Source organism: Chrysemys picta, chromosome 10 (genome assembly GCF_011386835.1).
Source record: "Chrysemys picta bellii isolate R12L10 chromosome 10, ASM1138683v2, whole genome shotgun sequence".
Taxonomy (NCBI): Eukaryota; Metazoa; Chordata; order Testudines; family Emydidae; genus Chrysemys; species Chrysemys picta.
In genome coordinates this window covers 18,915,202-18,941,282 of record NC_088800.1, presented here as the reverse complement: position 1 = coordinate 18,941,282, position 26,081 = coordinate 18,915,202, and the positions used below count along the sequence as shown (strand labels likewise).

General features: G+C 46.6%; 2 protein-coding genes across 7 annotated transcripts in view; one reads left to right on the top strand and one right to left on the bottom strand.

Moving 5' to 3' along the window:
* SLC27A2 (solute carrier family 27 member 2) overlaps positions 1–2,887 on the bottom strand; it is a 36,701-nt gene extending 33,814 nt beyond the window's left edge. Inside the window, exon 1 of the mRNA XM_005307253.4 lies at positions 2,298–2,887. Within this exon, the coding sequence (XP_005307310.2) occupies positions 2,298–2,775 (478 nt within the window). The 5' untranslated portion in view covers positions 2,776–2,887. The remainder of the gene's footprint in view (positions 1–2,297) is intronic.
* GATM (glycine amidinotransferase) overlaps positions 1,212–26,081 on the top strand; it is a 41,033-nt gene continuing 16,163 nt past the window's right edge. For 2 of the 6 annotated variants that reach the window (XM_065558146.1, XM_065558143.1), the window contains exons 1-3: positions 19,965–20,094; positions 20,848–20,997; positions 21,940–22,158. In XM_065558146.1, coding sequence (XP_065414218.1) covers positions 20,965–20,997; positions 21,940–22,158 — 252 coding nt within the window. In that variant the 5' untranslated portion in view covers positions 19,965–20,094; positions 20,848–20,964. Of the gene's footprint in view, positions 1,363–19,593; positions 20,095–20,847; positions 20,998–21,939; positions 22,159–26,081 lie in introns of those variants that run through there. The other 4 variants (XM_065558144.1, XM_065558142.1, XM_065558145.1 and 1 more) reach the window with 4 other exon arrangements.

The window sequence follows — 26,081 nt, the reverse complement described above, 5'->3', positions numbered from 1 at the left end:
AGGTTGGGGTAATGATGTCATTAATAACCCACTATTTTCAATCATTTGGCTTCAAAAAAAATTCTCATTTTGGGCTGAAACCTCCTTTGTTTGGTCTTTTCCCAGAGCTGAATACTTTTTGGAAAAGTACATTTTCCTGTCCTACACACTAGCTTTTTCTCATGGTGATAACTTAGACATTGATTAATTTTGAAAGTTCAAATGTAGCATGGAATTCATTCTCACTGAGGTATAGTTCCTGTGTTAGGCTTGGAAAGATTTGTTTTTGTGTTCATAAAATTTAGGTGCATTTAAATATCTGCATAGAAATAGCCTTGACCCTGCAAATATTAATGCAGATACTTTATCTGCATACATACCTGATGCCTAAGTAAACTCTCTTTTTCTGGAGATTTCCCCTTACTATATAAATTGGAAATGAAAATATATTGCAAATGATTTGGGAACATTCATCGATTCATAGATTCTAAGGGCAGAATGGACCATTGTGATCATCTACTCTGACCTCCTGTCTCATACAGGCCATAAAACTTCCCGAAAATAAATCCTAGCGCAGATCTTTTAGAAAAACATCCAATCTTGATTTTAAAATAGTCAATTACAGAGAATCCACCACGACACTTTGTAAATTGTTCCAACGATTTATTACTCTCACCATCAAAAACTTACACCTTATTTCCAGTCTGAATTTGTCTAGCTTCAACTTCCAGCCCTTGGGTGACATGTTATGCCTTTCTCTGCTAGAGCGAAGAGCCCATTATTAAATATTTGTTCCCCATGTAGTTACTTACAGAAGGTATGTTACATTCTTACACCTTACTTGATGCATCCTCTGCTTATCCCACAAAGCACCTGGATGTTTAAATGCTACATCTTTGACTGCCTGGCTCTTTGACAAAAACTTTCAGCACTATGGCACATATTTCACCTGGGCAGACCCTCCTTTGCCCACCTGGAGTCCCATTAAGTCAGTGGGGGCTCAGTGCAGGTGCAGGGGACCACCTAGACAGAGTGAATTTCAGGATTAAGGTTTAAGGCTCCAAACTTGATGCTAATAGGGCAGAGGTGGGCAGACTATGGCCCGTGGGCCACAACCGGCCCATGGGATCCTCCTGCCTGGCCCCTGAGCTCCTGGCCTGGGAGGCTCGCCCCCGTCCCCTCCCCTGCTGTTTCCCCTCCCCCACAGCCTGAGCTCGCTCCGCTGCCGGCGCAATGCTCTGGGTGGTAGAGCCGCGGCCTGACCCGGTGCTCTGAGCTGTGCAGTGGCATGGCTGGCTCCAGCCGGGCAGCACAGCTGCCTGTCCTGGTGCTCTGGGCAGCGCGGCTGTAGCACCCCCAGCCACCAGTGCTCCAGGCAGCATGGTAAGGGGGCAGGGAGCAGCAGGGGTTGGATAGAGGGCAGGGGAGTTCGGGGTGGTGATCGGCAGCGGGGGTGTGGATAGGGGGCGGGGCGGTCAGAGGGCGGGGAACGGGAGGTTGAATGGAGGCAGGGGTCCTTGGCGGGCAGTCAGGAAGGAGAGGGGGGGTGGATGGGGCGGTCGGGGGCAGTCGGAGCAGGGGTTCCAGGGGCAGTCAGGGGACAGGGAGGGGTGGATGGGGCAGGGGTCCCGGGGGGGGGGGCTGTCAGGGGACAGGGAGGGGTGGATGGGGCAGGAGTCCCGGGGGGGGGCATCAGGGGGCGAGAAGCGGGGGGGGGGGGGGAGTCGGATGGGGGCAGGGGCTAGGCCATGCCTGGCTGTTTGGGGAGGCACAGCCTCCCCTAACTGGTCCTCCATACAATTTCAGAAACCCGATGTGCCCCTCAGGCCCAAAAGTTTGCCCACCCCTGTGATAGAGCTACTCACAGTGTGTAAAGTTAATCATGTGCATTGGTAGGGCTAGGGCCTTAGACTGCGTCTTGCTCTTCTGCACTTGCTAACTATTGGAAGAATCCCGCCTCCCTCCCCAGAAAAAAAACTGGGCAAGGAATCTCCCTTGTTCCAAATTATTGACACTGGAGAGGCCAAGTCTTGACAATGAAGTTGTAGCAGAGATTATTGTACATGTTAAAGGAACAACCCTCCACCTCAACCCGCTCCCCACCCCCTGGGCCTGTCCCACATTCTGGGCAACCCCATCCCCACCCCTGGGGCCTATCCCACATTCCCGCCTCAGAGGGCTGCAGGCCAGGTGCTGTCTCCCTGAGCAGATGTCGATGAGCAGCAGAAGCCCAGCAGGTGTGGGCCCACGTGGATGGGCGGCCAGGGGCAGGCCACTTTCCCTCCCCCCAGCAGCCTGGCCGCTGGAGCGGGTCTCACCTGGGGCTGCCAGCAGCACCTTGGCTCCGCTGCACTGGAAGCAGTGCAGCAAGGACTTGGCCCTGATGTTGTAGTTGAGGCAGGCCATGGCGCAGCCCAGCTTGGCCAAGCCCAGCCAGATCCAGATGTAGGCAGGCTCGTTGCCCAGCAAGAGGGCCAGGCAGTCCCCTTGCTGCAGCCCGACGTGCTCGCGCAGCGACCGGGCCACCTGGCTGCTCCGCTTGTCCACCTGCTCGTAGGTGTGCGCCTCCTCCCTGAACAGCAGCAGGGGCTTGCGCGGCGCCCGGCGCGCCCGCTGCCTGAACACCTCCAGGATGGTGCGCGGCGGGCTCCGCGCCGCGTAGTTGCGCGCCAGCCACGCCGCCCGGGCCATCTTGAGGAAGAAGCGCAGGTCGCGGAAGAAGTAGGGGCAGGCGAGGTGCAGCAGCAGCGGCAGGAGCAGCAGCCCCGCGAGCGCGGTGTAGAAGAAGGAGAACATGACCCTGCCCGGCCAGTGCTCAGCGCAAGGGACTCGGAGCGCACGGAGCTGCGCCTGGCCGGTTGCTCGGCTCCCGGCTGGGCAGGGGCGGGCCCAGCCGCTCCCTCCTCCCTGGCCCCGGCGGGAGGGGAGCGGTGCCCGAGCGGGGGTGGGATTAGAGGGGGCAGGAATCGCATCAGGAGGAGTCAGCACCAGGTACCAGCCACATGGGGCTGGATGGTTGCGGGGACAGCGCCTAGGCGAAACCTGCCTCGTGAGGCACAGCGGGGAGGACTCATGGCCGGTCACTTTTCCAGAGCTGGACGTGGTGAGAGATCGGGGAAATGCCTTTGCTGGTGCGGGAGAGCCCTTCCCTACCAACTGGCCACGCTCCGGCGAGATGCCATCTCTTCCCGTCGTTAAAACCAAAGTATTCTCCAGCTCTGGCTCGCCTGCCAAGCGGTACCTCTAACCCGACTCACTCCACCGCACCGAAAGGGGTTAGGTGCCTGGGAAGGGAGGCTGAAATCAGGATAGTAGCACCCCCGAATTTCTTTCTGATTCCCCTTCCAGAACAGGTGCCCCAAGGGGCGACAGACACCGCCCTGCTTTGCTGCAGGGGACGTGGGGTTGAAGAGGATGTTTCACACACAGCTCATCTAGCTCCACATCACCAGGATAACAAAGCTTCAATTACAGCCGAGGGAAACAGCGATTTGTACGCATGATTTACATATCTCTGATTTCAGGGGCAACAACAATTGTAGTGCCTGGTAGCGGGGGAGAGACACTTATCTATCAGATCGAGCTGATTCCAAAAATGTGGGGTATTAGGATCAAGGTCAAATTGATTTCTCTCTTCAGGGCACATGCCAGGATTGCTGCTTTCCTGTTCAAGTGCATGTACAGCTAACCACGGCAGACAGCTAACGCTAACATAGGTGTACAGTACAGAATGAATGACTCATAAAGAGACTTGGGCTCCCACCCTGCTTCCACTGATGATATCACTAACAATTTCCCATTGACATAAAGGGAAGGGGACCGGATACTTAATACTTAGTACAAATCATGTCTGAAACGTGTAAAGAATTTACAAAGCATATATTAAGGACAAAGTATGATTATTGACCATAGCACAAAGGCTGTGAAAATAAGGCATATGGGAAAGTCTATGAAGACAATGATGACTTATCTATAGAGGGCTAGCACATTAGCTAGGCCATAGGACATCAGCTGCAGCAATAGCCTACACACAGGCCAGCTGTGTCCTGTTTCAATTCACAACATTGTGTATACATGATGGGGGCTTGGTGTGCACAAAGTGCATAGCATTCTGGATGAGTATCCCATGGTCCTTTGGGTGCTGAGCTGTGGGCATGCTGACATTTTTCTTGCTGTGCATGGTAGGATACATAGTAGAGGCTAGTGGAATTCTGAGCCATGGGGTCAAACTCCAAAAATCAGATGACTCCGCTCCCTCTGTCGTGTGGTTCCTCTCTTTCCAGACGGACATGCGCCATTCTGAGCAAAGCATTGTTTTTGAATTGCTGTCAGGCTGACTCTGATCTCTGTTACACTGATGGCCTGATTCTAACTTCACACTGCTGTTACACTTGGCCAACCCCACTGACTTCATTAGCGTTACTACTGATTTGCACCAGTGTCAGAATCAGGACCAGCATTTGCAGCCACATTACTTCATTCATTTCAGGCATTATTGCTGATTTGCATTGCTGTAAGAAGATCACGTTTATGGTGGTTAGCAGAAAGTTGATAAAAATGTTAGTGTGAGAGAGCAGGAGAGGGCAAAGGGCGGGATTGGAGAAGGAATTTTGTGTTTCAAAATACTTACAGAGTAAAGGATTCAGGGACATGAATGTGTACTGCTGAATTGCTCCAATACCATAATTTGAAAATTAAGATCTTGCTTTTGGAGCACTGTCTAATGTACATGCCAACTATAGGGGCTCAGACAAGACCAAACAAAGCTTCTGTAGCAACCAGGCAGATTCTCTCTTCCTTTCTGGAACCCCAAAAGAAAAGTGCTAGCTCAGTGACTGCAAATTCATTCAACCTGACTGTCAGCTGTGCTCACAGCATGTCTGGCCACTCCTTCTGAAGTGTAGCCAAGTACGGTAGCCAGTTCTGCCCTAGAGCTCAGAGAGTGCTAGTGTCAGCATTATGCTTGGGTACTGCACAGGTGTGTTGGAAGAGCCACCCTCCCCAAGCCCTCACATGCACAGACAACCCGAAGTTAGCTCTGTTTTTTACAGATAATAATAATCAGCTGTCTAGAAAACGGAAAGCCTCCGTCTGCTCATTCATTGGCAAATGCACCAAGAAGCTCCCCAAATAACTGAAGTAATAGTTACAGGAGTGCATGCCCAAACTGCCACAAACTACAATTTCTGGAACTGCTTCTGTGTCAAGGAAAATCCAGCCCTATTTTCTTAGTCCCCATTCCTGTTCAATAATTTTGTTGGGATTACACCATCTGGGATATCGGGGGGTGGGAGGAGGGAATTCGTCAGATAGTTGCTCAGTGCATATTATTGAAGCTATATATAGATTAATTGCTAGGACAGAACTGTGCACTGCATCCAGTCAGGGAACAGCCGTCTAGACTAGCACATGGATTATGCACCACCTAAACCTATGTAATCTCTCAAAATAAGGCTCACATGGGATCATAGGTGCTGGAACTAGGGGTGCTGGGGGTGCAAAACAATTAGCGAATGAGAAATGAAGCAGTGTTTGGTCCACACATGATTTTGGGAAGGGCAGCCAGGATCAGGGGAGAAGGGTTCCAGGTAGCCAGGCATATGGCAAAGTGTGAACACAGGTAAGCCATATGGTCTGAGGAGTTTCCCAGGTACTGATTGCAAATGCAGGGGATAGGGAATTTTTGGGCAAATGTGTGCACGTTAGAAGCAGAAAGCCAATAGACAGCGAGAGATGCAGTCTTGAGTGTGGCCCTGAAAGGGTGCAGAGAGGGAGAGAGCTTCTTGAGGCACAGGACTGACTGGAGAGGCAGGCTATGGAATTGTGAGCCTGATGCTGTTTATTTCTACTGTGTTCAGGGAAACACAGTAGATTGCATCAACTACAAACACAAACAGGATTGCATCAAAGAAGTACCTGAATCATATCATCAGTTTCTTCTCTTGAAGGAAACAGCTTGGCAAGGCTCTGAATACTGGCTTACTGCTCAGGTCAAAGGGACAACAATATAATGCAGAAGAAATATTGACACTAAGAATACTAAAATATAGGACTGCAGAGTTTAAAGACTACATTCTCTAGTTCATCTCAAGCTCTCATGCATGCAGAAAAATTTAATGAAAATCACATGCCTACGTGTTTTATATTTTTTCTACCAGGAAGAAAGTGAAAAATGGACTTTTCTCTCATTCTCCATACCAGAACACATAGATATCTCAAGCAGGGTACCCCAGAAATGGGTACTCCCAAAATTCATGAACATTTTTGAAAATATGATTCCTAACCTGTTGGGCTCTGAGGGTATGTCTACATTGCGACAAAAAAACTCTGGCACCGAGTCTCAGAGCCCAGAACAGCTGAGTGGGGCTCGGGCCGAGGGGCTAAAAATTGCTATGTAGACACTCAGGCTCCGTCTGGAGCCCAGGCTCTGAGACCGTCTCCCATCACGGGGTTCCAGCGCCCAAGCTCCAGCCTGAGCCTGAACAACTGCACTGCAGTTTTATAGTCTCACAGCTGGAGCCCCAGGAGCCCAAGTCAGCTGACCCAGACCAGCTGCGGCCATGCAGTAGGACTTCTATTGCAGTGTAGGCATATCCCGAGGGCCCCGTCCTACTCCCCTTGAATTTCGCTATTGGTTTTAATAGAAGCAGGACTGAACCTTTAGTTTCCCCCCTCTGCAAATAAGTCTAGGTATATTAGTTTACCATAGGGGGCTAGGGCAAGGATTAGTTAATAACATTTGCACCATACTTGGAAGAGGCAGAGTGCTAAGTATTATGGTTATGTGACAGTGATTATCAGCCTGATCCAATGCCTGGTGAAGTCACTGCAGATTCTCACTGACATCAGTGGGAGCGGGATTAGGTGGCAAGAGCTCACCCCTTATTTATACTCAACCTTGGACATTAGAACCTGCCTTATTGACAGAGGACGCATTGTCTAGGTAGTTTATTCACTGCCCTTCCATTCTCTGCTCCAGTGCAGGACTCGCTCTGCTTTCCTCATTTTTACTTCGGGGGTGATTTTAGTTATTCTTACTAATTTCAATGATCTGTAGAGGGCTTGTTGCGTTAGCACCCAGGTGCTTATTTACAGAGTTAGTTATAAGAAGAACAGGAGGACTTATGGCACCTTAGAGACTAACAAATTTATTAGAGCATAAGCTTTCGTGGACTACAGCCCACTTCTTCGGAGTTAGTTATATTATCCACCTATAACTAGGAGAGGAAAAAATGAAAGAAAAGCTAAACCAGTTAATTAACCCTTGCATCATGCCCCAAAGTACGTTAGAGTTATGCTCTGGTGAACTGCTCACTGTTTTATCACAAATAAAATTACTGTTCTTTGCAGAAAGCATCATGTAATATTTAACTTCCAGCAGAATGGTCACCAGAGTGGAGCAATTGGTGCTTTAGTTAATACTGTATTTGAAGGGCTCTGTGTCCAGCAGTGAAGCTACCCCTTCATATTACTCTCCTGTGTTAGAGCCTTGGTGGGAATTAAACCCAAATTCTACAGGCCCAGAAGTGAAAATGGTGCCAGCTGAGCGGTACAGATAATAACCTAGGCTCAAAGTAATTCAGTTATTTAATATAGTAATGATCCACCAGGGGTCGTTAGAGGGCAACTTATGCTAGGCAGTTTATGGTAAAGTGGAATTCAGGACATATGCAATTAAGGGGATGGCATGGGGACAGGGAGCCCAGGGAAGCTATAAATTCCCTACACCTACTTACCACATGAAGCTCTTGGCTGGAACTTTCTCTGTGGAAGCTTTTAAGTGGAAGAAAGCTGTGGTGTCAGCCTTCTCTCTTGTATTTCTTTCCTTAACTGGCTTGGTCGGGGGTCCTTACACTTGCCTGTAGGTTGAGCCAAGGTTAAGTCAATTTCAAGTTATTTTTAATGTCCAGTTTGGAATTGGCTTTCAGATAATTTATGGCTGTGTGTAGTTCTTCCTAGAAGAAACTGTGTTAGCCATAGTGAAGCTGATCACAGAAACCTTAGCGGTAACTGATATGAAACCCTAGCAGCCCAGCGATCGTGTTCTCGCTGCCATATGAGAGGTGCCAGCTTTAACCACTGGCACTGGACTAAGACTGGATTCCTGGCACAGAGCCTCTTGTGCCTTGGATGGGCAGGGGTGAGAATGCTGCAGAGCTGGTGTGCTCCTCTACAAAGGGGAGGGGAGTTTCCTTCCCCCAAAGCGTGTGATCACAATACAAGGTGATAAATTGTGGAAACCTTGTTTGGAGCCACAGGACAGCCAGGGAGAAAATATAATACTGGCATTACTGGATATCTCTTTGTGGTGGTGTATAGTAACTTCTAATTTGGTGTAATGTTACAGCTTGCGCACACGGCAGTTTTAGCTCGATCTACCTGTTGTGGCACTAATTCCCCTTGCAGAATTCCCTCTATTGTTACAAGATAGTGGTCTTGCTTTGCTACATGTGTCTGATTCGAGGAGTACCTTTTTTTTTTATGAATCAGGAGATGTTAATCATTTAGACAGAAGATTCAAAAGAGGATTGCCCAAACTGATCCTTTTAGCAAGAGTCCACTGTACTATGAAAATTTGAAATAGCTATTGAAATTGGTGGGGCCAGATTTTTAAAACAGCTCACTCATTTAGACCCCAAAATAAGGGTCTAGATACTCAAAAGAGCTCAGCACACCAGGTACTGAGTTCTTTGAAAATCTGCCCATAAATGCATGCTGAGCACTTTTGAACAGCTGTCCCCAACTGTGGACAATGCTCCCTTTGAAATTCAGGCCTCATTATGTGTGGTATAAATATATCATTAAGATAGTTTGACAGTCGTTGCTTTAGAGAATGTGTATTACCCAAATCTTAACAGCAATTCTTGGTTGATTGTGTTAAAAAAAGATCCTACCTAGGCAGGCCTACAGTATTTTTCTTATAAAGATATTTCCATTAGGTTTTGAATTAGGTTTTGAAACTGTGATTTTGTTATAGATCCAGACCCATAGTCACTCCAGGACTATACCAACAGGCACTAGGCTACATACTGGTGTAGTAACCCCAGTGGTAAAAAGTCCCACCATAGAGACTGTGATAATGCAAGGCACCTGCAACTGTCTTGGGACCCCTCATGTGCCTGGAGAAGCCCCAAATGTGGTAGATTGGGGTGGTTTAGGGCAGCTGAAGTTACATGGAACAGGGCCATCCACATAGCAGAACTTAAAGCTGCCCTCCTCCAGCAAAAGTCATCCTTGTCACTTTTTCCATTGCTGTCAATGAAGGCAGATGACATCTGACACGTGTCCAGTACAATGTTATTTTTGAACTGAGACCAATGTTAGGGCCTAATTCTGAGCTTCTTTCTCAGGCAGAACTCCCACTGAAGTTAATGAGAGTTGTGGCTTAGCAAAGTGTTCTGGATCAGACCATGTGTGTAATTTGTTACCAGCCTACAAGCACAGCAGGCTTCTATTTTAGCTTAGGTAACTTTTGCAAGGAGCAGTAATATTAACCATAGTCACAGAGGCTGCCAGCAGATCATCAAATAATGGAACTGACTTATCAAAGTACAGTATTTTCTAAGAAAAAGAAAAAGGGGGGAGGGAGAGGAAGCTTTAGTCTCACAGCTAGATTTACTGAGCTGTAGGAAACCCTATTGAGATGGCTTGTTATAATCCCAATTTAGTCACACAGGATGCATGTTCTGTGGCAATTAATGGGAGTAACAGGACTGTGCATCATCAGAGAATTGTGCTAAAGTACCATGGGCTCCCATTCAAGGTAAAATTCCCTATCCTATCAAAGGAAGGAATTATTCAGATGAGTGCGTGTTACGGGCTCTGTTCCTTCTCAGGGCCCTATGCTCCCATCCGCCATGAAGTGCAGAGGGGATCAGAGATGAATAGATGAGGCAACAAAGCTGTCAGGAGTGGGAAGAGTGGTGGTGGCTCTGACTTCCTAGAAGCCTGCAGTGGTCCCTTCCAGCGTACTGTGTGTGCTCAGTACTCACAGGGTAAGTCCAGGGTTTGAATTCAGGCTCAAGCCTACCTCCCCCTTCTGTCTACACACAAATCATGCTGATCCAGGGCTTGGACCCAGGGTCCCAAATCTCCACAACGGTGGAGGATCTGAGACTCAGTGAAGCTGGGACCCACGGTTCAAGCTCTATTATTTTGCAATGTAGACACAATCCCACTCGACTCATGTTCTGGGAATCTGCCAAAAGTATTCCACAATCTCACGAACCTACTTTCTTTGTCCTCCAGACAGTCAAGTTTGGTGGACAGTCGAGTTTCCCCACACTGCATCACGTAGAGAGGCCACATTTTGGGAGGGCACTAGGAAGTCTGGGATATGAGTGGTTGGACTCGGGCCCATGTAATACAGCATAGAGCCACAGGTTGGGACCCAGCGTTCAACAATTCCTAACCTGGGATTACAAATGGAGAGACTCAAGCCCTAGGTTAACAAATACAGGGTCTGCTAATGCTGGGCTTACATTGCAATGTAGACATGAGGCTCAGTATAAGGGAGGCACATCGGGATGGGAGGAGGAAGGAAAAAAGCTGCTCTTTGTAGCATGCTCCCCAGTGGAAATAGGGGAAATACTTCTGGTGCTTTGTGCTGTCCCCCCCAGCAGTGGAGGAGTAGGTCTCAGGCTCACTGAGGAGCCAATGGCAGCATGGTTCCTCAAGAAGGGAACATGTATTGGTCCACTGCAGAGTAGTACAGAGGTTGTGTTGCCAGAGCTGCAAACTCCTGCAAAGACTCTTCCAATAGGAGGGATGGTGACTTGCTTCCAGCTCACTGGTTAAAGGAAGATAATACCATTTTCCTGGACTCCGGTTGCTCTCAATGACACTGCTGTAATTCTGGACTAACTCCACTGACATCATTCTGTATTTACTCATGTGTGAGTGAGAACAGAATTTGGTCCACTAGCCATATTCTTTACCCAGTGGCTCCCCAGCTTTATTGGTTCACATCTGACCTTCTTAAAAGCTTGGTGTGCAGCAACTGCGTAGAACATCAAGCTCATTTACCCCCAGTGATACACATGGCACAATTTGAGTCCACTTAATGGGCACATCGTGGACATGCTAATAATTCCCAAGAATACTCAGCAGAAAACAAACCTGAGCACTTTGCAAATTTTAGACCCAAACATGCTGCGGAGTATGTCATAAAGAGAATATGTATGAGATTTTATGGGATTTCATATGTCCCCGCACCCATGAAGTTCTCTTGGCAGCCCTGACAGAAAGTATTGTTGATACCGTACTGGCCACTGGAAAGTGTAGGCAGTTCATGTTACTGGGATCATGGGAATGTTGGTATGAATGAAATATATCCCCCTGAGTGACTTGCCTTATGTTGTATGACCTGCCTGAACTTTTCAGCAGTCAGTACTATAGAGTGTTAGAGCGTAAAATGTCATGTATTACGATCACAAACTCTCTTCATGTTGGAATACACTCCATCTCTGTCACCTTGCCCTGTGATAGAAGCTAAACAAATATTTACATGGTTTTTTAGAAATAATGTTTATATATATGCACATATATTAATATTGAAATTGATACACAAGTTTGAAATATACATATTGAAATGCGCTTTATATGCATGCTTTGGTTATATTTTATAATGAAATTGAAGAGGAACAATTATAAGGCAAAAAGGTCTGAAGAAGTTAAGCAATAATTGTATAAAATGTAAAGTAATACAATTAGAGAGAACTTTATCATACTACTAGGGTGAGTTAAGAAAATTTTAACGTACTGCTACATAAGTTGCATGTAAAACACCTGCAAAGGAGCCATCCCCTATAAGCCAGGAGAAGATCTAACTAGTTTTTCTCCTTTTTACTTCTTAAAGATAAGAAAGAAATTATATTTTTTCCTTTATGTAATTTAAACCTTCTAGAATGCAAGGTGAGAGATATTTTGCCTTCTCCAACTGGTACACATGCTGGTTTGCCTTGAAAAAGTACAGTAATGTTTTTCAGCTGTATTTTTCCACTTGTATTTTTAATGAATTACAATAAAAGAAGAGCTCTTTCTCTGATTTTCCTTTTTATATGCAGGGTAGTTGTAACCATGTCTGTCCCAGGATATTAAACAGATGGCGTGCCGGACCGGTTTGTTTACCTGCTGCGTCCGCAATGTTCAGCCGATCGCAGCTCCCACTGGCTGTGATTTGCCGCTCCGGGCCAATGGGGGCTGCAGGAAGGGCGGCCAGCACATCCCTCGGCCCGCACTGCTTCCCGCAGCCCCCATTGGCCTGGAGCGGTGAACTGTGGCCAGTGGGAGCTGTGATCAGCCGAACCTGCGGACATGGCGGGTAAACAAACCGGCCCGGCCCGCCAGGGGCTTTCCCTGAACAAGCGGTGGACCAGCTTTGAGAACCACTGCCATAATGCATACTTACCAGGGGGCTGAATTAAAGTTACATGGACAACCTTAACTCAGGCATTTCCTAACTTTTGAGTACTTGAATTTGCAATCTTACTAACATTATTTTAACATTTTTTTGGTATGCAATTTTCTAGGTCTATTGCAGGGGTCGGCAACGTTCGGCACGGGGCTCGCCAGGGTAAGCACCCTGGCAGGCTGGGCCAGTTTTATTTACCTACTGACGCGGCAGGTTCGGCCGATCGCGGCCCCCACTGGCCGCGGTTCGCTGTTCTGGGCCAATGGGGGCGGCGAGAAGCGGTGCGGGCGAGCGATGTGCTGGCCGCAGCTTCTCGACGTCCCCATTGGCCCGGGACGGCGAACCACGGCCAGTGGGGGCCGCAATCGGCCGAACCTGCCGCGTCAGCAGGTAAATAAAACTGGCCCGGCCCGCCAGGGTGCTTACCCGGGCGAGCTGCGTGCCGAACGTTGCCGACCCCTGGTCTATTGAGAAAGAAAACAACATGCAACTCTAACAACCCCATCACATATCATCAACAGGTTTTGAAACCTGGACCTTCAGCATTGATCATTACTACTAGAGCTAAGAGACTAACAGCAATGGAGGGCAGCAAGAGGAACCTGCCTTTAGAGGAGGATGAGGGGGACAATGAAATAGTGCGTCAATATGGAGGCGTGTACTACTTCTTTAAGGGACAGACTGGAACCTGCAACCAGAACAGGTAGCTGTGATCAAGGAAGCCTCCTGCCCAACCCAGGGTTACTTAAGCAGGAAGAGGAAACCAAGCAGTAGAGAGAGGGTTAGTAGCTATATTGGTGGTTGTGGTCTCTTTTTCAGACTCTAGGGAACTAGCCTGACAAGCTTAGAGGTTTTGTTTGCTGACTCTAAGTTTAGGAGCTCTGAAGTGGGGGCTCTGAGGTCAGGGCCGGCGCAACCCATTAGGCAACCTAGGCGGTCACCTAGGGTGCTACAATTTGGGGGGCGGTGACGGGGGCAGTATTTTGGCAGCGGGACCTTCTTCCGCCTCTGTGGGGGGTGGCATTTCGGGGCGGGACCTTCCGCCGCCTAGGGCGGCAGAAAAGCTGGCGGCACTCCTGCCTGAGGTAAGGCTCTAAAGAACCTTGTTAAGGCTGCACTGTCCCTGAGATGTTCTTAAAGGGGGATACATTTGTTTTGGCTTCCCCTTGTTTGGATCCTTTATAATCATATATTCCTGACTAGCTGCATTTTTACATTTTTAACCAAGGACTTAAATTTGGTAGATTAAAAACAGCATGTCTGAGAGCTGGCTCTGCCACTGTAGAGATTTGGGTTCCAGTTGCTGCTTGTGTAACTGTTCAGTAATGCCTTTCTGAATAATGAGTGCTATGAAAAGTACAGCACTTATTAACAGTAGTGAGACTTATACTCATGATCTTCTGATTCCCAGCATGTGTGGCATGGTGAAGTGAGATGCTATGGGGCATGCTAAGTGATGATAGAATATTCAAGGATTTTAGTGGTCAGCCTCTAGCAAGTTCTACTGAGCAAAACATAGGGGCGTGACCAGGGCCGGTGCTACCATTAAGGCAAACTAGGCGGTTGCCTAGGGCGCCAAGATTTGGGGGCGCCAAAAAGCGGTGTCCCCAATTTTTTTTTTACAGCGTTCCTGGGCTGGGCTGCTGGCGGCGCACTGACACATGTGGCTCAGACTCCCTCTCCCAGTGCAGCGGCCGCTCCACTTCTCCCGCCTCCCAGGCTTGTGGCGCCAATTAGCTGTTTGGCGCCGCAAGCCTGGGAGGGGAGGAGAATTAGAGCTGGGGCAGCGTGCTCGGGGAGGAGGCGGAGCAGAGGTGAGCTGGGGTGGGGAGCTGCCGCACGGCTCCCTGGGAGGGGGAGAGCTGCCACGGGTGGGGCCTCAGGGCAGAGGGGGGGAGCTGCCGCAGGGCTGGGTGTGTGTGTGTGTGTGCAAGGTGGAAGTTTCGCCTAGGGCGCGAAACTTCCTTGCACTGGCCCTGGGCGTGACAATTTTTGATATCTTATAATTTGTCAAAATATCAACAGATTTTTCATGGGGAAAGTAAAAGTGACCTCCCTGACCCCAGGATTATCCTGCTGCCAAACTTCAAGTTCATGCAAACCATGAAGGCACTGAAAATCTTTTAGGAAACCTAAATATAGGGGTGGCTACTAACTGCAAGTATCAAAGTATCTGACAGAATTGGGTGTGGAGAGGGGAAGTGATTAGAATACAACAAACTAAACAAACCAAAACTTTGAGAGAAAATAGTACAGATTTAGGGCCTGAGCCTGCAAACATTTACGCACATGCATATTTTTTGAATGGACTACTCCTGAATCAAGTCATGTATGCATTTAAGTGTTTGGATCAGACTCTGAAGACCCAATCTTGCTCCCATGGACGTCAATGGGAGTTTTGCCATTGACTTCAGTCAGAGCAGGATTGAGCTGTTCTCATTTATATTTTAACTGCAATTGCTTTCCTCTCTTGTCTTTTTAAAATAAGCCTTAGATTATCTGATTCCCAGAATCTGAAACTTGTTCCTGCAAACAGTTCAATACATCTTTGTGGATTAAATTGCAGAATTATAGGTAAGGAGCAACACCTGTAGCTCACAAACTGACCCAGCATTTGGAGGCGGAAAAAGGGATTAACCTGTCAAGTCCTAGTAATAGTTATAGAAGTTGTTAGAAAAATACCAATTTATAATAGCTTCCACAATAGGCACTTTCCAACCTAGAAAGAAGGAATGCTTCTTGTCCTAAAGAGCACACAGTCTCTAAGGCACCTGAAGGGAACATAAAAGTAAATAGAATTGATTCACCCAAATTTTATAAAATTAAAAAGTTCTAGAGCTTCCGTCTTATCCAGTTTCCAGTTACCTTTGTGATTATAAAGCCAGTTTTATATATGGGGATAGTCCTGCTTTTTGCTGTGTTAGCAGGACCGGCTCCAGGGTTTTGGCCGCCCCAAGCAGCCAAAAAAAAAAAAAAAAAAAGCCGTGATCGCGATTGCGATCGCGATCTGCAGCGGCAATTTGGCGGGAGGTCCTTTGCTCCGAGCGGGAGTGAGGGACCGTCCGCCGAATTGCCGCCAAATAGCTGGACCTGCCGCCCCTCTCCGGAGTGGCCGCCCCAAGCACCTGCTTGCCAAGCTGGTACCTGGAGCCGGCCCTGTGCGTTAGGGCTCTTTCTTACTCCCAATGGAGTAGATGGCAAAACTTCCATTGTCTTCAAGGGTGTAGGATCAAGCCTTTATTGTGCAAGAGGCAGGGGAGGCAAGGAGGGTATAATCATACAAACAGGTAGAATCTTTCCTTGTGCATAAGAGTATACTGGGAGGAATGGCCTTCTAGAGTACTATGAGCTTGATCCAATGCCCCTGGAAGTCAGTAGAAGAATTACCATTGACTTTAAGGAACATTAGATAAAGGCCCATGTTCTAATGAGGGTCTCGTCTGTTGGAGGGAGGTATGAAGGATTGGAGGGAGGTATGAGCAAAGAAATACAAGAGTGACTGGTTCCTGTGATAGCATTAAGTTGAAGGGTGAGATTTTTGAAGTGTCCTGGAAGCCAGTGAAGTGAAGGACAGATTGTGGAGATATGAATAGAGTACAGTGTAGATAGCATTACAAGTATCAAGGCACAAGTGCATGGCCCAAAGAGGGCCCGATTCTGCAATCTTTAATATTTCTTCATATGAGTAGTGTCATTTAGGATAGTGGGATTACTTTTGCAGGTAAATGCTCCTCCATGTGAATGTAAGGTTGCAAAGTTAGGACCTAAGAGAGACAATTAGGAGGGGAAATAAAAAGATTTCTGTCTTGGCCACACTTACATTAAGATTAGCTTTCATCCAAGAGGAAGTGAAGGCAAGCCAGAATTCTGAGACATGGGCAAGAGAAAGCGCCATTACTATAGATGGTGAGTAGAAAAATGTCACTCAGCAGGAAAGTATATAGGGGAAAGTGTACAGGATTCAAAAAAGCACCCACTTCAAGAAGTTGGCCAGGATTGTCTTCCATTAAAGACAAACACAGTAAGTAGGAGAAGAAATACTGCAGTGCTGAGTCAGAAAAACTACCTATACCAAGTTGATAAAGAGTGATCCAAAGTTCCCAAAGTAGCTGATAAGTCAGGAAAGACATGAAAAGAAAAGAGACCTTTGGATTTAACCGCAAGCCAATCATTAATTCCTTTAAAAGGGGCTATCTGAGTAAAATGACCTGAGCAAAGACTGAATTGGGAAGGATGAAAAAGCTAAAAACTTGAGAACACACAGATTCTAGAAATGAACTGGAGAAAGGAAATTGATTGGTAACTAGGACAGAAAGCAAGAACAGGAAAAGGATTTTTTGAAGCGAGTGGGAAGAATAGCCTTTTGGAAGCAGAAAAGATAGAGCCTGAGAAAAGGTGATTATTGATTAATTGTGATATAGAATTAGATGGGATGCAGAATGCAGTTTAGCAGTTGGTATAGGGCAGGACAAAAGGACAGCGTCATGCCAGCTAAAAATGACTAAACCTTGGTCCAAGCAGTATTGAATCTTATTTAGCTGTTGCAAAGCTGAATGTCATTTGCTTTAGTCTATAATGATCACTAAGGCCCCAGTTCAGCACAGGACTTAAAATATGTGAAGGGAGCAATCCCATTGGCCCTTTCTTCACTAGGAAAAAGGTATGATGTGATGTTAAAATCCTAGTGCTGACAAGGCAAATTGTAGCTTTAACACACTATCTGGTGGAGGTAAATTATGTTACCTTGATTAGCTAGCACAGGGGTCGGCAACGTGCACGCGGCTCGCCAGGGTAAGCACCCTGGCGGGCCGGGCCAGTTTATTTACATCAGCAGGTAAATAAACTGGCCCGGCCCGCCAGGGTGCTTACCCTGGTGAGCTGCGTGCCAAACGTTGCCGACCCCTGAGCTAGCACATCCTAAAACTACAACTGACTTGTCTGTGCTAGGATTTTAACATATTAGATGTATTTTTAATGTATGTTAGTTTACTTTTTTTCTAGTGTTGACATGGCCATTGACTTCAAGGGACTACTCATGTGGTTAAGTGCTCTGCTGAATTGGGGCCTAGGTCATGGTCAGTATCATAGAATCATAGGACTGGAAGGGACCTAGAGAGGTCATCTAGTCCAGTTTCCTGGACTCAAGGCAGGACTAAATATTATGAGTATCACATCAGCAAACTCATTTCTTCATAACCATGTCCCAACGAGGTAACATTTTATAGTGTGGATGAGGCTTAGGAGAGACATGAGGGCATAGAGTGGAGGGAACATGTATTAGATCATGCCCAGGTAAATAAGAGGCACCATCAAGGGATTAAGAGTGAGAGAAGGATGGAGATTCATACTACACCTCTACCCCAATATAACGCTGTCCTCGGGAGCCAAAAAATCTTACCAACAGTACCAACAGAACTCCACTGGCCATCACCTACAGTCCTCAGCTTAAACCTCTCCAACGCGTCATCAGTGATCTACAACCCATCCTGGACAATGATCCCTCACTTTCACAGACCTTGGAAGGCAGGCCAGTCCTCGCCCACAGACAACCCGCCAACCTTAAGCATATTCTCACCAGCAACCACACACCGCACCATAACAACTCTAACACAGGAACCAACCCATGCAACAAACCTCGATGCCAACTCTGCCCACATATCTACACCAACAACACCATCACAGGACCTAACCAGATCAGCTACAACATCACCGGCTCATTCACCTGCATGTCCACCAATGTTATATATGCCATCATGTGCCAGCAATGCCCCTCTGCTATGTACATTGGCCAAACTGGATAGTCACTATGGAAAAGCATAAATGGACACAAGTCAGATATCAGGAATGGCAATATATAAAAACCTGTAGGAGAACACTTCAACCTCCCTGGCCACGCAATAGCAGATGTAAAGGTAGCCATATTACAGCAAAAAAACTTCAGGACCAGACTCCATAGAGAAACTGCTGAGCTCCAGTTCATTTGCAAATTTGACACCATCAGAACAGGATTAAACAAAGACTGTGAATGGCTATCCAACTACAGAAGCAGTTTCTCCTCCCTTGGTGTTCACACCTCAACTGCTAGCAGAGCACCTCACCCTCCCTGATTGAATTAACCTCGTTATCTCCATAGTGATTTATACCTGCCTCTGGAAATTTCCATTACTTGCATCTGAAGAAGTGAGGTTCTTACCCACGAAAGCTTATGCTCCCAATACTTCTGTTAGTCTTAAAGGTGCCACAGGACCCTCTGTTGCGTTTTAAAAAATCTTACTGCATTATAGGTGAAACCGCATTATATCGAACTTGCTTTGATCCACGGAGCATGCAGCCCCCCTTCTTTCCCCCCCATAGCACTGCTTTACCGGGTTATATCTGAATTCATGTTATATCGGGTTGCGTTATATCGGGGTAGAGGTGTAATTTTACAAAATAACATGGGGAAAAACCATTTTTACCATATCTGAGCTTTTCTTCTGGAAGGCAAAAACAAATTAATTTAAAATTTAACTTGTCTTGTGTAAAGTTGAAGAGTGAGGAACTGCAAAAGAATGTCGTCAGGTCAGGTGAGAATTATAGGTGACAAGAGACTAAATGGAGAGCTGGAGGGAAAAACTTTGAGGGACCAGTTCTATGTTAGAGAATGCAGTTCTGTTGAAATCAAAAAGCTTTGTGAAATTGTGTTGATTTTTCCAAAACTTTGTTTCCGTCAGAGAAAGTTCTAATGGTCAAAACTTCCTGACACTCTTGGAATGAAACATTTCCATTTTTCCCTTTGAAACAACTTTTTGTTTTGAAATCATTTACTTTTGTATTGTTTATAGTATGATGTAAAGTAGAAATCAAAACGATGTTTCAGTGTTGTCAAAATGAAAACTTCAGATCAATCCAAAATAGTATTTTTTCCCCCCAGAATTTTCTTTTGCAGAGTATTACAGCCTTTTCGGGTTTTGTTCCTAATTAGAACAAAAACAAATAGAATTGAAATCTCAGAATCCTCCATTATCCATGACAGCTCTAATTAAGAGCACTGGTATTAGTTGATCAGGTAGAGACTAGAATGAGAGACTTATGGAACGTGTATGAAATTGCAAAGAGGAGCAGAGTGACAACAGACCAGAGGGTCCTCTTCTTCCCCTCCTCGTCCCCCCCATCAAAATATTTGGCCAGGACATATTAGTTGAAGTGAAACAAACCAATGTATTGTCAATCAAGCTGTGGGGAAGATACCATCCAGAGAAACAATAGGGATTGAAAAGGGGCTGGATAACATTGACCACAGGGGCTGCGTTTCATCTTGGGACAGCACCAAGCACCCGAAACCCTAGTGACTAAGGAGAGGGTGCTGTTAGTGCTTGGGCTAAAGGGATGTGCACTGGGACTGGCAGGGAAGGTTGGAACGGCCACTTCTGCACCCTCCTCTCCCCGGTTAATTCTGCTCCCCCTCTGCAGCCCGGCTGCACAAAGGGAAGGAGCCGGGGGCCGCTCTGCCCGCCGGCCCTGCGGCAGCCAATAGGGAGGGAGCGGGAGGCGGGGGGCTGGGGGAGCTGATATAAAGGCCGGGGGGAGCGGCTCGGTCCCTCGCTGGGTGCTGCGCAAGTGCTGGGGTCGTTCCTGCTGCCAGCTCCGGAGCGATGCTGCGAGTGCGGTGCCTGCGCGGAGGGAGCAGGGGGGCCGAGGCGGCGCATTACATCGGGTCCCAGGTGGGTACCGAGCCCGCCCACCCTTGCTGCAGTGCGGAGCCCGGGGACCGCGGTGCAGGGTGTGAGCTGGGGATGCAGAGGCGGCTCCCTGGGTGGGCTGTGTGCGGAGACTGGGTGCTATGGGAGCGCTGCCCTAGAGATAGGTGGAGGTTATTGGGGGGGTGTAGAAGGAGGCACTATGGGATTATTGGGGGTCCTGTGGGCTTTTAGGGGGGTGCAGAAGGGGGCACTAAGGGGTTACTGGGGGCGCTCTAGGGGTTATTGGGGGTGCAGAAGGGGGCATTTTGGGGTTATTGGGGTGTAGAGGGGGCACTTTGGGGGCTGTGGTGGGGGTCCAGAAGGGGGCACAGGGGTTACTGGGGGTGTTCTGGGGGTTATTGGGGTGCGGAAGGGGGCACTGGGGGTTACTGGGGACGCTCTGGGGGTTATTGGTGGTGCAGAAGGGGAAACTTTGTGGACTCTGGTAGGGGTGCAGAAGGATGCACTAGGGGTTATGGAGCTGTCCTGGGGCTATTGGGGGGGTGCAGAAGGGGGCTCTGGGCAGGCTATTGGGGGCGCTAGCGTGGTACGCATAATAGGAGCAGTGAGCGCTCCCCTTGAACCCAGCCGGTTCATGGTTCTTAGACCAGCCGCATCCCTCTGGTTGGGAGGAAGCCTCCTTCCCCCCCTTAGGAGTCGGGCGGAGCCCCCCTGGTTATCACTGGGTCTCCCGGTCCTTGAGCAGAGAGCCCTGTTTCCATTCACTGCCTGCAGGGGCTGAGCTACTCGGGTTAGAGAGAGAAGACCCCCTGGACCAGAGCCTTACACTGAGCTAACCTGGTTTGGAGCAGCCTGGCTTAACCAGCAGCAAGGCAATGACCCTGTCGCCCGATGGAGCTGGGAGCCCGATTCCCACCCTGCAAGGTGCCTTGGGCTGAGGAGGGAGGAGGGGTTGTGCTGATCCAGCAGCCACCCAGACCCCCCGCCCTGTAATGGGGTATGTGTGAACATTAGCAGCCCCCGGCAGGCTCTGCCACACTTGGTGTGTTTGCTATGGCAGGAATAGTCTGACTGGCTGGCTAGTGTTTCCCAGCAGCTGGTAAGTGAACAGCTGGGGCTCTGGGAATCCATCCAGGGGACTAGTTCAACTAGTGGGGTTTAGGTGGCTAGGGAATTGCTTAGAGCACTGTGACTGTGGGGGAGAGGCAGTGGGAATCTAGGAGAGCCAGGTATTAGTGCTAGCTAAATTTTAGTATGCAGGGTCCAGGCTAATGTGACTGGCGTTGCTATGTAAATCTTTGGAGGGTGGGGAACTAGTTTTTCAGATTATAAATGTTGCTTTCTGTTTTCTAGCTACAATAGTCCACGTTTTGATGTGGCACTAACACAATTAATGGAATATGCTTAATTTGCTACAATTTCACTTGCAGCTTTGAAAGGCCTTATTTGTATTGTGCCCAAATCCCAGTACTTTACATTCCCAGTCGTCCCCAGTTTTGCAGTGCACATACAATCCCAATTAGTGAAACAGGCACTATAGCAGCTGTTGCAAAGGTAACTTTGCCCCATTCATCAGTCCTATTCCTGCCTTTATGAACCAAATTAGCTGTAACTGTTGAAGCTGGACCATTAAACAGTTAACCATTGTCTAACATGGGTGTTTTTTTCTTTAAAGGTGAAATGTCCTTTAAGATTACAGTGGAGTAGCTGTAATACAGAGCCTTTATGGTGTAAAAAGCCTTTTGGGTAAAGCACAGTGCAGTGAAAATATTCTGTAAAATACACTGGGACTTAATTCTCCTCTTCTTTTTGTGATAGAGTTGTGTGTTAGAGTTTATTTTTTTTCCCTCTCCCTCCCCCTTTAAGCTTGGAAGATCCTTTACAGGATGGGTGCAGCGAACTTTCCAGAGCACCCAGGCAGCTGCTGCCTCCCAGAATTCCTGTGCTGTTGATGACAATAAGGCCACTGCCCCTGTTCCAGAGGACTGCCCTGTCAGCTCATACAATGAATGGGACCCCCTGGAGGAAGTAATTGTGGGGAGAGCTGAAAATGCCTGTGTCCCTCCTTTTTCTGTGGAGGTTAAGGTAAAATTCTTATCTTGAAAAAAACAAATGCCTTTTTACGTATAAAATTTCTTTTAGTTTGCAGGTACATGAATACATAGAGAGTTTACAAAAATAAGTTTAAAAGTAGAGTTCAAAATACCTTAATACCAATGTTTAACCAAAGTGCTGCTACTAGAATGACTACATATTTTTTAACTCAAATTCTAGAGTTGATAAAAATTGTGATAGTTATTAGCTTGATTATTATGTGCATTATTCAAGTCTCTTGTGCACAATCTGGAAATGAACTAAGGTTGTAGAAAGTTCGAAAGCTACCTTTTTCTTCTCTTCTACCAATAACCCTCATTTGCTCTTTGGCCAAAGGCATGTGCTAAGCATAAACACCTGTATTGCCACTTGCTTGTTACCATAACCCAGTGTAATTAGGTTCTCATTTACTTCCTGATTCTGGACTAGTCAGGGCATCATACTGGAGTTATATGTACTGTCTTCAAAACAGCCATGTGATAAGGATTCCGGCAGCATCCAGAACTGTGTACATAAAAGTTCAGTATTTTTCAGTATTGTGGCTGTATTGGTTTGGGTTTTGATCCTACTTCTGTTCTGACATATTCCCTAGTAGAATTAGTAAGGTAGTTTCTGCAGTATAAATTAGGCCAGAGGAAAGCATAGAGGAAGAAGATTCTTCTGGGCAGGTGCATCTGCCTTCTGCTCCTTCTGGCTGAGTGCATGGCTTATAGTCCTAGCCAATCTGGCCACTGAGACTCTAGGCTTTGAGACAGAGTATAAAGTTCTAGCTGCAAGTTAGGAGGATTGTTTTATTTGAATAGAAAGCTCATCACTGGAAATCCCAGACAGTAGATACAACAATGTATGGAACCGTCTGTTTTCCAAGTGTATTTTGAATTAAGGTTGCAGAACAAACCTGATCCAACCCCTGGCTCTCAAATTTAGTTCTATTTTCAGGTGCTTTATTTCAACTTATTTTTTGGGGTATATGTTTAAAATCTTCTATTAATTACAAATGAACTGAAATGTTTTTAAAAGAAGAATTAAACTACTGCAGATGCCAAATTTCTAACAGGATTTCTGCTCACTTACTTATTTTAAAAGTGGAATGAAAATGTTTTTAATCTTCCAGAAATGGAGTTTAGAGATTAGATCATCAGGTTTCAGGAGAATTGTAAAGAATGCTCCTCCCCCACCTCCAAACATAAGATTCATTCGCTGCCCCTGTCTCCTATCATTTAGACGCTTGGGGTAAAACCCTGGCACCACTGACTGGTTAATGGAAATGTTGCCATTGGCTTGAATGGGGCTTGGATTTCATCCACAGCAGCTTCCAGCTCTTCAGCTTCGATATCCCATTTCTGGCTCTCCAAAAGATTACCAGTCTTCCAGGAAAAGAAGGAAATCAGAACATGCTATTTATAATGTAAAAGAAAAAGGGCACAAAGAAAAGTTTTGTTGCTGACTTCTGATATTATGGGCAAAATTCTACCCTCTCAACACTTGCCAAATCCCCTTAACTTCTTTAAAACTACTGTATTTCTAAGGCTGGTAAATATTAAAAACGTGCTATTGTTACTACTACATTTTAACCCAGTTCTAGTGTTTGCTTGAGCATTTAGTTTTAGTTAACAATTTGCTCCCTGTGTCAGCTGAAATATCTATAGCACAGTGAGGTATGTCAAGTATAGAATTTCACCCTTAACTCAAAAATGTCACATCTTTGGTTAAAGTACTAAATTCTCTGGAGGAAGTGCAGACGTACATACTGTATGTTGTTGGAAGCATTCATTGGCCTGATATTCTGAAAAGCCTCATAGTTCCGTGTATTTAAACAAGTCCTCATAGAACATAGGCAACTTTCATAACACTGCTACCTTCAATAAATTTACAGTATAGTGTAATAAGACTACTCTGCAAAGGGAAGACAATAACCCACTTGGGAAAACTGCAAGCGTATCTGGAACACGTCTAGTGAGCGAATACAGAACTCCATGTAAGACACATTTACGCACATGTATTTTGCTTCTATAGTTTCTCTTTCCTCACTGCAGTTCAGCTGATGATATATTGTGTCTCAAATATTCATGCAAACTACTTATTTGAAATAGTTGTGCAGTAAACCATGGCTGCAGTCACTGTATCCTATTGCAATTCGTGAGACTTGCTTTTGGCACTCACGCCACTCTTTTGGCTGTAATCTGTAAATGATGTGCATGGCATAAGAAGGAGGAAAGAATGAATAGAAGCATGGTACCACTACATGTCTGAGATGAATATAATTAGAGTTGGCACTGAATGAGCATCTGGGTGGTATAAAGCATGTGGAAGGATCTCCATAAGCATCAGTGCCACATTTGGGATAGCATTAGAAGTGTAATCCGACAGATTTGCTAATTCACACTAATGACAGGGAGATCCTTTGTGAATTTAAAAAAAAGAAAACCCCCTCACATCCTGAATGTGGTGGTGTGTGGTAATTCAGTCTTAAACTAATATTTGAACTATACAAGTATTTTGTACATCAGCATATGCTAGTAAATATTTTGTGGTATATTTTGTGAAAAAAATGAATTCTTAGTAAAGAGGCCTTGTTACAGCTCTCTGATATATCTTTATTAAGTAGAGAAGAAAGATTTCACTTTGTGCTAATTATAAAATATTGTATTAACAAGCTTCTGCATTATTTTGACATGAGTCTCTTTCCTCTTTATGGAATGTCTGTCTCTGTCTCTCTCTCCAATCTTCATTGCTAGTTTGAACATATAACTGGAACATATAACATTACCTTTCATATCTAGTTATGTATTTGATGTAAACGTATCAAATTATATTCCTTTTTTTACTCAATATGAATATTTAAAATAGACTTTCACCAGTAATGTACTTCCCTGTTTATTGCTTAGCAGCAGCGGTGGCTCCAGGCACCAGCACTCCAAGCGTGTGCCTGAGGCGGCAAGCCACAGGGGGCGCCCTGCTGGTCCCTGCAAGGGCGGCAGTCAGGCTGCCTTCGGTGGCATGCCTGTGGGAGGTTCGCCGGTCCCGCAGATTCAGCGGCGGGTACGCCGAAGCCGCAGGACCTCCCGCAGGCATGCCGCCGAATCCGCGGGACCGGGGACCTCCTGAAGGCAGCCTGCCTGCCGTGCTTGGGGCGGCAAAAAAGCTAGAGCCGCCCCTGCTTATCAGGTAAGTAAGTAAATATAAATTTCTCCAGCTGGAGTCATTAGCGAGGTCACAATACCACGTTTAGAAACCACAGTTTGCTACACAGGAAGTGATGTCAAATGTTGGCCCTGACAGCACTAAATCTGGTAGGAGCAAGATGCTTAGAAAGGATAGAGCTTCTCTTCAAACAGGTTCCGACAGTGTGAAGAAAATATAGGGCAGTTTAATAGAATTTTGGTAAACTACAATAAGGAACATTTTTAACATTATAGCAGTGACTCTTTCAGGCTCTATTGAAGTATCCTAGCTTATATGTAGGTAGCCAGAAGTAAGAAGGTATAGCTGCTTCATCTGCATGTCACTTGTCTTGTAATATGGTTAGCATAAGTATTACTCTTCCATTTCAAACTTGGTAGCAGGGAAGGGAAATTTAAACAGGCAAGGCTGCTGATGGAAGGCAGAATCCTGGGTCCTATGTGCTTAAGATGGCCGCAGTCTCCCAGGAAGGATAAGATTCAAAACTTCATGGGATGCGTTGTGTCCAATAGTGAACCCTTTGTCAGTACCAGGGTGAGTGTGAAAGAGGGAAGATGCAGAGGAGCTCAGGAGGCAGAAGCTATTCAGGTTCCTCTGATATGGTTATTAAGATTGTCCTGCCTGTGAACCATACTTCTTGCTTCTTGGGCTGTATCGTGGGAAGCATAAAGATCAGTGTAGCTCACAGGAAACAATGTCTGACTGGACTGGAAGGCAGGAGTGGCTCTAGC